Source organism: Artibeus jamaicensis, unplaced genomic scaffold (genome assembly GCF_021234435.1).
Source record: "Artibeus jamaicensis isolate MK-2021 breed Jamaican fruit bat unplaced genomic scaffold, CSHL_Jam_final contig_391, whole genome shotgun sequence".
Lineage (NCBI taxonomy): Eukaryota > Metazoa > Chordata > Mammalia > Chiroptera > Phyllostomidae > Artibeus > Artibeus jamaicensis.
Genome location: NW_026521814.1, coordinates 4850294 through 4865338, shown reverse-complemented (window position 1 = coordinate 4865338; position 15045 = coordinate 4850294). Strand labels below are relative to the sequence as shown.

The following is a 15045-nucleotide window of genomic DNA, read 5'->3' as shown; positions in this document are numbered from 1 at the left end:
CAATATTACACTGTTGAATATGTTGAAGGCACTCTGTAGGGTATCGGTTCATTGAAATAAGCAGGTTTACCCTTTATTGTTTAGAAAATATTTGTATTCAATATACTAAATAGAGTTGGTCTGATTTCCAGAGAAATTGCTGAGAGAATGCCCAGCCCTCGTTCTTTTCTTCTCCTTGGAGATGCATACATGAATATTCAAGAGGTAAAGTTTTTGATGCTACTGAAGGTCGGCTTTAAAAAATTTCCTTGTGATTAGTATAACATTCTGTTAAAAGGAATTTTTACAAATACTCAATGAAAGGAGACAACTGTTACAATAAAAAAGTGTTTTTCTTTGCAAATTCAGATCCAATAATTCAACACTGTCATTATTTAAAATATAGATAATATCAGAAGCAAGTTAAGAGTCTCCTCTAAACAGAAGGGTGAAGAAAACTGTTGACTCTGATGGCGTTTTCTTTAAAGGAAGGCAATCTTCTGACTACCTGGCTTTTAATGAAGGCGGCCAGAAAGGAATAGTTCAGAAGCTGTCTCTTAGTTCTCACATTATTATTTATGAAGGCAAGGAAGCAATTAACGGGAGGGAGGAGAGGGGTTATACTGACTACTTATACCTGTTCTAGTAACTATCATTTCTCTGAAATTATTAAGGTTTCTGCACTTGAATATGTGCTTTATTAGTCTTACTAAGCATTCTAAACAAAAAACTTAGTCGTGTAAATGGAATGTTGCCGTCAGTGGGACCCAGCCAGGCTGGCTGTTCACTGCCTGTTTTTCCGTCTGTCAACATCAGCCTGAAGACGCCATAGTAGCATATGAGCAAGCACTGAATCAAAACCCGAAAGATGGGACACTGGCAAGCAAAATTGGGAAAGCACTTGTGAAAACTCATAACTATTCAAAGGTCAGTACTTTGTACCTTAAAATCTATCGATTGGATCGAGTTTTTCAAACTTTGCTCTGTGAGAGGCCCTTAGTAAATGCAGATTGTATCTTGGTGGTAGTACGTCTCCACATGGTGCCCACAAACTATAATTTGTGCTAAAGGCTTTCCATTATCTCACATTCCTGCTCACTGCATTCTGCAAAGACCGTTTGAACCAAAGTTTACTTCGGGATTCATCTCACACCTAAATTCTTATCACTAAATCGGTTATGATAAACTTGCTATTGTTAACATCTCTTCTATTATACGAAAAAGCATCATAGATATCCTTTCTGTTGAATGGATTTTGTAAGCCGTGTACTTTGAGGGCTGAGTTTTCTTTTCCCCTAGTAGACATATTATTGCTCCAGTCCTGTTAACTATTGAACATATACATAACAGCTAACAAACTATTTGCATTTGATGAAGTTTTTTAGCTTCTGGACTAAAACCAGAAAAAAAAATATTGCAAAGCACTGTTTCTCAGCTACTCATTCAAGAAATGCTAGTCGTCCTGTGTGACGTTTGATCCTCTGAGAAAATGGCATATTTAACTGACAGTGCAGGTCCCTGCCTAGGCGTCTCCTTGGTTGTTTTCAATTACATATATATTTTAAATCTGTGTGTTAAGAACCTAAGCGTGAACGCCGTTGTCCTTGCCCTTTTTTTCTAACTAAGATGGGATTTTGTTTAGGCAATCACTTACTATGAAGCCGCGCTGAAAAGTGGACAACAAAATTATCTTTGCTATGACCTGGCCGAGCTGTTACTGAAATTGAAATGGTATGACAAAGCAGAGAAAGTTCTTCAGCATGCACTGGCTCATGAACCGGGTATGGCAGTCTTCCTGATTTGAAAGAAATCTATACCTGATGTATCTGATCATTTTTTAAATATTATATAAGTATATTTTTGTGTTCCCAGTATTTTATAGATGAAGTTGTTTATGTCATTGACCAGAATGTCCCTCTACCAAAATAAGATACTTGAAAAATCTATAACAGATTTATGAAATAGTTAAGTGTGTTAGAGAAAGATACTTTTCTTTCCAAAATAATGGAAAGGGATGTTCTTTTAACTGCAACTATGACTGCTGATAATCAAGTAAACATTTTCATAAGGTTTTTTAAAAAGTTCACTATGAAAGAATAGAATGTGTAAGGCTCTGGTTTCTCCTGTGAATTCTACTTGCCCTGTTCTCAAATTTTCTCCCTAGAAGTAACCATTTTTGTGTTTAATGTATATCTTATCTGCATGTAAATATATAAGTGTAATATACATAACTTTCCTTTTCAAAGTCTGTCATTCTTCTGCTTCTGCAATGTTTTCACACCCAGCATGTCTCAGAGGTGGTCTGATGTGAGGGCATTCACGTCGCTCTATATACTGGCAGCAGGCAGTGATATAACCCCATCAATTACTTAACTTTCCCCTACTTATTGCACATCAGATTGGTTCTCAGATGCTTTGGTAGTATAAACCATGGTACAGTGAATGTTCTTGTATCTCATTGGTTGATATACACTTATATTTCTTAAGAGCAAGATGCTAAGTGAAAGGGTATATACATTTAAAGTTTAATTGGATAGTATCAAATTGTTTATTATTTTTGCTGAAATCTGGTACTTGCTCATTGTTGAAATTTAAAGACTAGAGAAGTGAATGAAAGCTGTGTCCTCTCCCACTCCCCAGAGAAAACCACGTGTGACAATTCACGTACCATCCTGACTGGCCTCCCTGCCCCTTCTCTCCTTATCTCTTTCTCTCACGCAATTACCTTCTACTCATGTTCTACTAAAATGGGATCATATTACACCTGTGGGTTTGCAGTATACATTTTTCATTTAATAACTTTTATCCTTTATGGCCAATATAGCTCTTCTTTATTTTTTTAGCATAGGTATTCTATCATACATTGGCATCGTAATTTATTTGGTGAATCCGCTATTGATAGGTTTTTAAACTAAAGAAAAATTGGCCCTGGCCAGTGTGGCTCAGTTGGTTGGGCTCCTCCTGCAAACTGAAAGGTCGCAAGTTCGATTCTCAGGGCACATGCCTAGGTTGTGAGTTCTGTCCTCGGTCAGGGCATGTGTGAAAGGCAGCCCATCAATGTTTCTCTCTCTCTTTCCTTCCCTTCCCCTCTTTCTAAAATCAGTAAGCATGTCCTCAAGTGAGGATAAAAAAAATAAAAAGTAAATAAATTGAAAAAAGTTGGAAATAATACTAGACAAAATTCTTCTTTATATACCACTGTGCACTTCCTTGAATTGAATCTTGCCACATTGTTTTTTCCTAAGGATATAACTGTCACAACATAATATAAAGTTAATTATAGAAAAAAGCTAATCTGCATTTTTTGTTGGCTAAGTTTAGGCATTATTTTGTATCAATAGATCATATTTTATTCTCAGAACTGTCTATTCTTTGTCTAGAATTGTCTGTCCTTTGTCTTTAATTCTTTACCTATCATTTATTGATCTTTTACCTATTATTCATGTTGCTGATGTTTTCTTCCATGCTGTCCTTTCTTTATCACACCATTTTCTTTGTCAAGGAGAACATTTCATTTTCATATATAATACCTACCACTCTTTTCCCTTTTTGACTTCTGAATTCCTTGTCATGCTCAGTAAAGCTTTCCTGATCCCAATGTTATAAAAACATTTCTTTATATTTTTTTGAATTTTTGCACATATTTTAAATTTTTATAATGAACTTGAATTCACATAACAATTCTTACAAGCTATATAATTTTCCAAATGGTTAGCCAGTTACTTTAGTTCAGTTATTTAAATACCATCTTTATCATATAATCAAGTTTTCTTATACATGACTCTGATTCTTGGAATTTTTGCTTTGTTGCACTGAGTTATTTTTTTCCTTTTGCCAATATTATGTTCATTGTAGCTTTATAATTCATTTGGGTATGTGATAAAGCAAGCCCTCTCTAAATGTTCTAACATTGCCAAATTGAACTTTTAATTTAACTTGGATGAAGTTGGGGCTTAAATTCTACTAATTTTGAATGCATTTACTATATAGAGTGTTATTGGTTCCATAAAAATACTTGCAAGGGTCTGTCAGGCTTTGCTTAAAACACTAAAGATGGCCTTAAATGTGTACTTTTGAAAAGGTTGTAGAGAAGGAGTGATTCAAGTAGCATGTTTTACCTACTACTTGGGTGTCAGTATATTATACTAATGTAGTATAAATACTTTCATTTAATAAGTCTTCGCTGAACATACCCTATGCTGTATTTAAATGCCTTTGTGTGTGTTTCATTATATATTATTTTATGAATACTCTTACGAGTTTTTGAGGCAAATATAATTTTCCCCACTTTTAAATTAGCAATCAAAACTGAGGGTTGTTGATGTGCCCAGCGTCACCTAGCTGGTAAATAGCACTTGGGTTTTAATAAACATCTTAAAGTTAGCATGTCTAAAACCACATTCCTAATCTGCTTCCCCAAATCTGTTGTACATGGAGCCTTGGTCATCTCAGTAAGTTCATCCTTCATTACAGTTGATAAGAGCCAGAATCCTTGCCTTCACCCTGTCCTTGAAATCTTCTTGACCCTACCTTCCAAACATATTCTGATTCTTACCGTGTGTCACTGTTTCTCCTGCTTTCACCCTTGTCCAAGCCACCACCATCCCTTATGGGGGCTAGGACAGTGGCCTCCCAGCTTGTCCCCCTGTTTCACCCTCGCACCTCACACCCCTTGCCACAGCCTTCCTCAACCAAGCAGTGTCATCGAGACTTTTAAACCATGTACATCCGATTATGTCTGTTCAAGCCCCCATGTGTCCCATTTCCCTCAGGGTTAAGCCAAAGACTGCAACGTGGGTTATTCAGCCCTTCACACACACTGCGTTGCTCCTGGGACCTCTCATCCCCTGCTCTCCCCAGGGTTGTCGCCTCCTTGTTCCTTGAGCCACCTGAGAGCTTTCCTTACCTATTAATGAGCAATAGCCAAACCTGCCTCTCGGGTTGACATTTCAGAGAAATAATTTATATAAGACCACTTGCAACAGATTGAGGCACAGACCATGTGCTTGATAAATCGTGAAACAAATATTTCTGTTAATTATCTAAACTTTTTTTACTACACTTAGATCACAGAGTTATGATATTTCAATTGTGCTTACCACATACCGGACTTTTAATTGCTTTGCATGTTAACTTATTTCTTACTTAATATATTTAAAGATTTTACAACAACCCTGTGAGATAGCTACTATCGTCTTCCCTCTTCTCAGGTGGAAAGGAGGCACAGAACCATTAAGTGCCTTGTTGGGGTTAAGTAGCTAGTAAATGACATAGTGAAATTTGGTTGTCATCACATCAGTGTTCTTAATGACTGACTGTGCTTTATTGCTTATAAAATATTTATTATTTTATTAGCACCACGCTCTAACCAACTGAGCTAACCGGCCAGTGGTTATTATTTTAAAAACAGCAGTTTCTTCTTCATTGCATAAAGCAACCATATCTTTTTAATGACTTTAATAAAGAACATTTTTATAAAACTTAAGAATGAAAATTATTAGCTGAGGTATTACATTGTTATTTCTAAATATACATCTAAGAAAACCCCCCAGTTGTTATCTATCCAGTTCTCTAATGTTTCTTCCAGCCGCTTTTTATTCCCATTGTTTTGTAATTTGGCCATTCTTCAATTAACTGACTAAAAAATTTTTAACTTTATTCACTATTTTTCAAAATCTACTAAATACTACTTTTTAAAACTGGTAGAAAATGCAAATGTTTATTTAAAATGAATATTTTCCCCAGTGTTTTCAATTCTTTCATAGTAAATGAACTGTCAGCTCTCATGGAAGATGGACGTTGTCAAGTTCTTCTAGCGAAAGTTTATAGTAAGATGGAAAGACCTGGTGATGCAATCGCTTCATTGCAGCAGGTAAATGCGTTTGTTTGTGAGTGTGGTTGTGGGCTGGGAGACAGGTGCAGAAGGAAATGTGCCACATCTGAGAGCAAAGCCATCTCTTGACCCATCAGTCACAGGAAATAAGTCAAAACAGAAATAAGGTTTGAATACCTTTGGATTGTACTCTTTAAATATATTATTGCTAATTATTATAATAAATAGGGAAGTTGGTATTTTTTCCTGTTTTACACCTGACAAAGCTTGTTTTAAAGGCTCATATGACTGGTGTCATAAGCAGGATTTGAAGTCGGTTTTATTTTTCTTGTATCTTCTTTAATTTCTTTCTTTAATATTTTGTGGTTTTCATTGTAGGGATTTTACACACTTGTTATTTGAGGTATTCCCTAAGTAGCTGATGTTTTTAGATGGTTTTTCAAGTTCTAGTTTGCTAACAGTCTCTTTAGAAATTAAATTTTATCTTAATTCACTTTCCGCATCCATCAGGATGGTCATGTGACTCCTCCCTTTTTTTTCTGTTAATGTGGTGTACTGAATTGATTGATTTTCAAATGTGAGGTCACCCCTATATTCGTGAAATATGTGGGACTTTTTTGTAATTTTTAAGCAATATTGCTTGAATTTAAAGATATTAGCTATTATTTTGTTCAAGATTTGTACATCTGTGTTCATGAGGGAAATTGGTCTATAAACTGATGCTATTTTAAAATCATTGGGACCTCAGTTCATCTCTGATGGAAGATTTTTATTAATGGATCTAATATTCATAGTAGATCTCAGACTGATCATTTTAAAATTTCTTCTTATGTTAGTTTGGGTAGCTATATTTTTAAAGTTGTTTTTCATTTCACTAAATTGTCTAACTTATTGATGTATTTGTTCATCGTATCTTCTCTTTTGAATTTCTGGAAATGCTATAGAAATATCCTCTTTTGGAGTCCTAATATTGGTAATTTTATTTTCCTTCTATTTTTAATGATCAGTTATGCCAGGAGTTTACTATCATACTGTTTTCAAAAAAAACAACTTTTGCCTTTTCTGGCTCCATTAAATGTTTGCTTTTTACCTCATTTATTAGTTTTTTTCCTACTTTCTTTTGATTTGGTTTGCTGATCTTTTTCTAGAATATTGATATGTTATTTAGGTAATAAATGGGCTGGGTTAGTTTTTATTTTTTTCTTATTCATTAAAGGTGTTAAATTTTTCTCTAAGGACTGCTTTTGCTATGCCCCACAAATTTATTACTACCCAGTTTATGATATTTCCTCATTTCTACTTTGATCACTTCTTTGACCCCTTGGTTATTTAAAAGTTTAGTGTTCAATTTCCAGGCAGTTCCAATCTTCTTGTTACCTTTTTGGTACTGATTTGTACTTTAATTCCACTGTGGTCAAAGACATACTTTGAATGATTCAGTTCTTTGAAATTGTTAAAGCTTGCTTTATGCCCTGCATCTTAATCAATTTTAGTAAAGGTTCCATGTGGGTTTGAAATAATGTTGTTTCTGGCATTACTGAGTTCAACACATGTCTTGCAGGTCAAGTTTGTTCATTGATTTCCCCCACATCTTTTTTGAGCTTGAAGTAGAACATAGAGCGTCTCATTATTTTTGCTTTCCAGAATACCACACTACTTGCCATCTTTTGACCTCATTTTCATGTACCCAGAAGAGTTCTGCATCCTTCAACTAATTTATCAAGTGTTTTGGTTTTGAACTTTAGCCAACAGAAGTTTTTATATGTATAGTGACCTGTGTTTCAATGGCAATGTTCAATCACATTTTTATTCTAGTCGTTAATGAATTGAACTTGAACTATTTTATTTCTGCTATACCCATTTAGGCTTAAAATTTCATTGAAGTATGTAATCTTCAACAGTGCTAATATCCTTAATTGTTAGTATGTTTTATTCCTATATTTTAATTACATGAGAGAGAATTGCACCTAACCCTTGATTAGCTCTCATTAGCTACAAGGGAAGGATGATTTTGGTAAATTCACACTTTTAAAACATTTTAGAAGTAAATTTGGCTTATTTTATTCCTTTATAAATAATAGTCCCAGGTGTCCTATTTTCACGAGCCTCTGTGTCATATCAGCAGACACCTCAAGCATCACGAAAAAAAGAACAAACATTGTACCGTGTCTAGACCACGCCAACACAGCAGGTCTACGCGCTTAGAAGCTTATATGTTGTGATATGGGGATTGTTCATCTTTAAAAACATTTGAAGAGCCATCCAGTTTTCCCAGCTATAACATTCTATGTATTCTGAGCCCTAGAAAGACATATCTTGAAATATAATTCTAGCAGAAACTTACAAGTATAATCAAAAGTTTTGACACTTTAAGCTCGCTTACTTAGCACCTATGTATTGTGCTTAATTTTCCACATCAGCGAATTTAGGAATCCCATCATAGTATTTTTGTACAGCTGCTAAACTTTTAGGCAGTGACAGAATACAGTAAATTTAGGGAAATCCCAGTCTTACTCATTTTACTTCCTCAAAATCTCAGTCTTCTGAAATAACTCCATGTTTCTTCTCCCCTGTCTGCCATCTTTCCCACCTTATCTGTCACTCACTCTCGTGCAGGTTCCTCGGGAGCCTCCTGCCTGACCCCCATCCTCTTCCGATGCTGATTTATTCCAGGCGGTTCTCCACGGCACCACGGCGATCTCTCTGAGTGGCAGACCGATCTGTCGCTCCTTCGCTTATAAACACATAGTAGTAGCTTCCTGATGCATCTAGGACAAAACATAAACGATTTAACAAGCTTATCTGTTGTGACCGCTATCTGTCCAGGTGTTTTTCCTTCTACTTCTTTGATCAGCAACAGTGACCCTTACAACTCCTAGTGCCCGCACTGCTTCCCATCTTTCTTTCCCCCAGATTCACTAGAAAGTAAACCAGTCATTCTTCAAATCTCACCTGACCTCCAAGAACACATTTTGCTTCCAACCAGGGAAACCAATATTTTTAAGCTATAAAACTCCTCATAATCTGTGATAAATTATTTTACTTGTCTTTCTACTAAAATTCAAATTTCCATGAGTGTAGGCAAAGTCCTAGTAAATGCTTGCCTCAAAGTATTTCCTGTTAGTTTTCTATGCTGTGTAACAAATTGCCACAAATTTAGTTGATGAGAATGATACATATTTATTTTCTCAGTTTCTGTGGGCCAGGAATCTGGGCATGATTTAGCTCAGTCCCGTACAGATGCCAAGATGGTCAAGGTATGGTCTAGACTGAGTTCTCATCTAGAGACTTTCAAGCTCACATAGGTTGTTCCTAGAGTTCATTTCCTCAAGGTTGTAAGGTTTAGGGCTCTGGCTTCTCATTTGCTTCTTGTGGGCTGAAAGCCACCCTTATCTCTGAGAGGTTCCTCAGCTCTTTGCCTGCCGGGCTAGCCAGTCTGGCCGCTTCTTCAAAGCCATCAAGGGAGAAAGTCTCCAGAGCGAGTCTGCTAGCAAGGCTGTCTTATATATCGTAATCATGGGAGTAACACTCCTTCAGATTTGTCATATTCTCTTGGTTACAAGCAAGTTACAGGCTCCACCTCACACAAAAAGAAGTGATTAGACAGGGAGGGAATACCAAGAGGGATCCATATGAAAATCCGTCTCCCACATAGGTGCTCAAAATTTTTGTTGAATGACAAGTGAAATCATAGATATTGTAATATTTTAATTGTAGGAAAAATTACTTTTTAGAAAATTGTCTTTTCTGTGAAAAAATCTAAATAAATTAGAAATAAAGAGCATATACATCAAAATATTTAACAATTTTATGACTTTGTAAAGTCTTAATTGACAAGTACAGACTATTTGTTTTTACTTCTTTCATTTAATATTTCCTTGTGTGGATTTTTCCAGCATGGCTATGTAGCTCCATCTTCATTATATAAAAAGTAACATCCTATTCTGGTTTTAATGGTATATTTTATTTTGATGTGGTCTTCAGTAAGATGTGTACATAATAAGGCTATTCAAATGCAAAGGAAAAATTAAAAAGTCTATGAAACTGTGTCTATATAAACTTCATTCTACTCAAGGGCTTTAGGTAATTTACAAAAATATATGTTATAAAATAGGGAGGGGGGAAGTAAATGCATTGGCAATTAAGGTTAATATAGTTATTTTAACACATAATTAAATTAAATCTTTCATCTTTGTGGAAACCAAGGAAGATTATAGGGAATGGTTTCAATTCTTCAAGAACATTTTATTCTGAATGAAAATGGTTTTTAATGATCATTGTATATATATATATATATATATATATATATACACATATATATACTTATAGAAATTATTTTATGAAATGTCTTTAAGAGAAAATGCAAAAATCTGTTGCTCAAAAAATTGTTTCTGTTTATTTACCTTTAAGAAAATCACAAAGCATCGCTGCAAGTAAAAACGTGTTTCTCTGGGAAGTTAAGCTAATGAGGATCATATATTTAACTCTGTAGAGATTTAGTTGATACAGAGATAAAACCCAGACTATTTAAGGAAAGAATTTCTCCTCTTTTAGACCTAGGGTGACCATGTAATTTATCATTCAAGCCAGAATACTTTTGAGAGGAAAAGAAAGCAGAATTAGTAATTTAAGTTTACACAACAGGTAAAAATGGTTATTGCCAGGTGGAGAAGTACAATTATTCTATTTATACCAATTGTTTTAGTTTTTTGACTTTGTGTTCAAGTACATGTACATACATGCAAAACCATGCACACAGATAAATGCATGTATACACATTGTATATATATGTATATATGCATTATATATGTGTGTGTATATAAATATACACACACACACACACACACACACACACACACACACACAAACTTTGTAATGGTAACAGAACCAAAATAAAAACTTCATGAAACAGTATTAACATATACCACATGCTGTATACACTAATATTTTCTAATCCTTTTTCATTTCTGGAAGAGTGCATATTATGATTCCCTAAATTCATATTATGACCTGTGGTTCTAAAAAGTACTCAGCTTTAAACCATCTTCATTGAATACCAGTTGTCAACCAACATTTTGACAGAGGTCTCAGAAAGAGCTCCCTGTGTGTAACATAATGTGTGGCAGATGGTGAACATTTACTGTTCGTTACATGAATGCATGAGTGCGTTAGTGAATGATTAGCTCAAAGTTAAATTTTGTTGTGCAGGCTTAAAGCATAGTAGTTCTCTGTCATTTATTAATAAGCGAAGGCCTCAGCGTGTCAGAAAAGAGACGTGTGGGTGAAAAGGCGGATGTTCTAATTTAGCAAACTCCTCTATATTCTTCCCCTGGGGAAGGCCCTTCCTGCTTTCTGGGTACCTGTGCATAACGCAGGACTATGTATACACACACCATCGATTAGCCGTTTTCTATTATTAGGTATTTGAATTGTTTTCCATTGTTTTGTTGTTTGTTTTACAACATATAACAGAATGTTTTTCTTTATAACAAATAATATTTCTTTTTTTTCTAAGTAATTTCCTCAGTACTTTCTCAAGAGTGCAACAGCATTTTTCCAAATACATGTTTTATCATTGCATCTCATCCTTAGCGAGCTTCCTGTACATATCCTTATAACAGTGGGAAAGACTCAGTAATTTTTAGTACTTCATTTGGAAAGTATGAGCATGGTGGCTCATTTGCAAACAACTGGATGTTTAAGACCTCAATTAAAACTGTCTTCGGATCAGGCTGTTAACCGGAGGGCCAGTAATGCTTAAATAAATCTGTAAAATTTATGCTATGTGCATAAATTAAATTTATTTTTAAATTATTATTAAATTTATTATTGAGAATTGTCTAATTTCTGTTTCTTTTTTAAAAGTTTTTTTTTTACCCTTATTCTAGGCTCGAGAGTTACAAGCTCGGGTACTAAAACGTGTTCAGATGGAACAACCAGATGCAGTTCCTGCTCAGAAACATTTAGCAGCTGAAATTTGTGCAGAGATTGCAAAACATTCTGTTGCTCAGCGAGACTATGAAAAAGCAATTAAATTTTATAGGGAAGCGCTTGTTCATTGTGAAACAGATAATAAGGTCAGTATCTTGATAAAATTTGAAGCACCTCTTATGCCAGATGTCAACTAATTTCCCCAAATGTAAAAGTCTTACCAGCTTATTGTTAAAGGTTTAAAAAGAAATACAATAAAAATACGAGTTGAAAATTAATAGTTTCTATAAATTTTTCAAAATACTTGTATGATGCCCTAAATTAATGTTAGAATCTAAAAATTATTATGAAGTAAGTGATATAAAGTAAATTTGCAAGCTCTTTGATTTTTTATATTCATTTGTGTTTTAATAACCGCTTCAAAATAATTTCTCAGTTTCAAATAATCTGGTTGTAGATAATCAATTTAGCTTGCTAAACAGCTATTGTATGCCTCTGTTTTTCAATTGCTATTAGGTGTTGGATATGCAAAAATGACTAGATTGAATCTCTTACCTCAAATGACACAGTGACAATAAATGACTCATTATATGAACTAAAATGTTATTTCTCAGGTAGATAATTGACGGGTGATTAAAATGTTTCTTACAGATCTCTAATAAATAACTAAATACTTAAATAAGTGATATAGAAGAAAAGGCAATTGTATTCCAGAATTTAAAGTCTAGGACTGAGCATTTTAAAATTAGTACAACTCTTTCAGATGTAGGGCAAAAATAACCTTTATTAAGGTATAACCAAACAGATAACCTTGTTCAATGTTGGCTAAAGAACCTATAATTCTAGTTTTAAAATAAAGCATACCTTAGGAATTATCTGCTTCAAGCTTTATTTTTACAAATGAGAAAACAGGTTTTGAGAGGTAAGGGGGACTTGGCCCCATCATGGAAAAGCCTGGACTAGAATCTGATCTCCCGATTTAAGACTGGTGTTGTTTTCACAGTGCTTTGTGTCTCCCTACTTTTCCAGTAAGTTTCCACCTGCTTTTCCTTTCTTTCCCCCAAAAGAAAATAAAGATGAGCGTGCCTATACTTTTCCTACTGACCATGCTTGGCCTTTTTCTTCCAATGGCTTTTGATCAGCTGAAGTTTCATCTGTGTCCAGACAGCTTCCTCAGCTGCCGTTTATTCCAGTTTCTCACAAATCTGGCCCTTTTTGTCCGTAGATGATGCTGGAGCTGGCACAGTTATACTTGGCACACGATGACCCCGACGCCTGCCTGCGTCACTGTGCTCTACTTCTCCAGAGTGACCAGGACAACGAAGCTGCCACCACGGTTAGTGGGGGACTTCAGTGCTAATGAGGCGGCTGTGTTTTCCACTCCACGGGGGAGTTTCATGTTTTAGCCCATGAAAGTAACAGTACGTGAGAGGCCTGGCTCACGTTGGCCTTGGGAAGAAATAACGTTTTTAACATTTTAGGGCATTTTACCAAAGAAAACAGAATTTTTTATTGTATAGGAATGGTAAACTTTATTTTTCTACCTAAGGCCTGACTTGCCATCATGGGTCTGGTTAATTTTTCTCCATGCCTGAGAGGATGCTTGGTCAGGAGAAATTCATGTGGTAAAGCCACAGTTTGCTAAAGACTAACTTTTAAAGTACTTAGACATGCTGGACTAATTTCTAAGTCTTAGAGGGTCTTTTGGAGTTACAGGAAAAAAACTTCACTTATTGTCCTAAGATGTTGTGCTTTAAATAGAATTTCACTTTTCTTTCTCATTTTTACTGGGGTTGTGCTATTTCTGAGTTTTTCCAACAGTTCTATGGCTGACAGTTTGCGAGGTTTAGTCGAGGTTATCACTGTAACTAAAAAGAAGCAGAAGTTTCCCTTTTAAAATATATAAAAGAAAATCTCATTAGGTCTTGCTTATTTATAATTCCTCTGAAATATTTAGAATTTTAAAGTGGTCTTTTAAAATCTTTTTGTCATTTTAGCTAAGGCCAGTAAGGCATCTGTCTATGATAGCACATATAGTGTGCAGTTTCCTTCACATTTCTGTTTTAAAATAACCACTTGAAACATATTTTCTGCTAAAAATACAGTTTGTGAACAGGGCGTTCTATTTCACATGCCTGAGCATCTTCTGTTATTCGGATCTCAGTGCTAATCTGCATGAGGTGAACTTGAATTTTAAGTGGCTCCTTTTTATTAAACTTCCCTCCTCATGTATTTTGAATGTGTTTTCATGGTGCTAAATCTTGATAGGAGGTATATACTTTGTAAAATATGTGGCACTACTTTAAGAACCACCTTTCACCTTCATAGATGATGGCAGATATCATGTTCCGGAAACAGAACTATGAACAAGCAGTGTTTCATTTACAACAACTTTTAGAACGCAAGCCAGGTAAATATTCATTGATTATATTTTTCTAATGCAATCAGCCCTTTTCCTCCTCTTTTTTGCTGTTAGGCTTCTTGGGAAAACCCCAGTCCTGGTTGAATCCACGTCTGTACTTACTTCACACCTGCCCTGGAGCATCTGACAAGGCTGCAGGGAAAATGCCACAGCACTGATGGCTCTCACTTTAGATCATGACCACAGACCTCAAAGGGACCCTCAGGTGCTACCTGGCAATCCTACTGTGTTTCTCTACTGAAAACGCACTCCAGCTACTTTTTACACCCGTCTTCCCTCCTCAAACCTCCAATACCCTTTCTCCTTTCTTGTCCTCATCTAAAAACCTTGCCCCCTACTTCCCTGAGGAAATGTAGGGCCCTAAAAGAGAACACCTCCATCCTCCCATCACCGTCTGCCCACGCCACTGTCCTCCCCGGGTCTGCAGTCTAGTCCGCAGCCAGTTTCTCCCTGGGCGCCTTGGATGCCACCCCACTGTCACCTCCTGACGGGCTTTCCTCCTGCTCTTCCCTCTCTCCTGCACCATCGTTTTTTCCCAGTCAGCACACAGACATGCCGAGACAGCTCCCCACTGTAAACACATCGATAAATAACTGACTCTTAACTCTTCACTTAATCTTCCCTCCCAGTTACTGCTCCATTTCCCTGTTTTCCTGTACAGCAGATTTCTTCTAAAACAGCTTCTGTAAGTGCTTTCTCTGTCTTCTTCACTTTTGAGCTCCAGTGAAGCTCCTTCTGCAGGGTGGCCGGGAGCCTCCCTGCTGCCAGACCTTGACCTATCATTGTATTTAGCACGGCCTATCTGCCCCCCACCCCCCTCCTGAAAGACTGTCTTCCGAGGTGTGAGGCTTTCATGTTTTTTCATCTCCTAGTGATCCAC

At 35.9% G+C, this 15045-nt stretch overlaps 1 protein-coding gene across 1 annotated transcript in view; it reads left to right on the top strand.

Moving 5' to 3' along the window:
- The window catches only part of TTC21B (tetratricopeptide repeat domain 21B), a 70664-nt gene that overhangs the window by 32167 nt on the left and 23452 nt on the right, over window positions 1-15045 (top strand). Inside the window, exons 16-22 of the mRNA XM_037143081.2 lie at window positions 132-204; window positions 796-906; window positions 1622-1760; window positions 5745-5851; window positions 11701-11889; window positions 12969-13079; window positions 14072-14153. Coding sequence (XP_036998976.2) covers window positions 132-204; window positions 796-906; window positions 1622-1760; window positions 5745-5851; window positions 11701-11889; window positions 12969-13079; window positions 14072-14153 — 812 coding nt within the window. The remainder of the gene's footprint in view (window positions 1-131; window positions 205-795; window positions 907-1621; window positions 1761-5744; window positions 5852-11700; window positions 11890-12968; window positions 13080-14071; window positions 14154-15045) is intronic.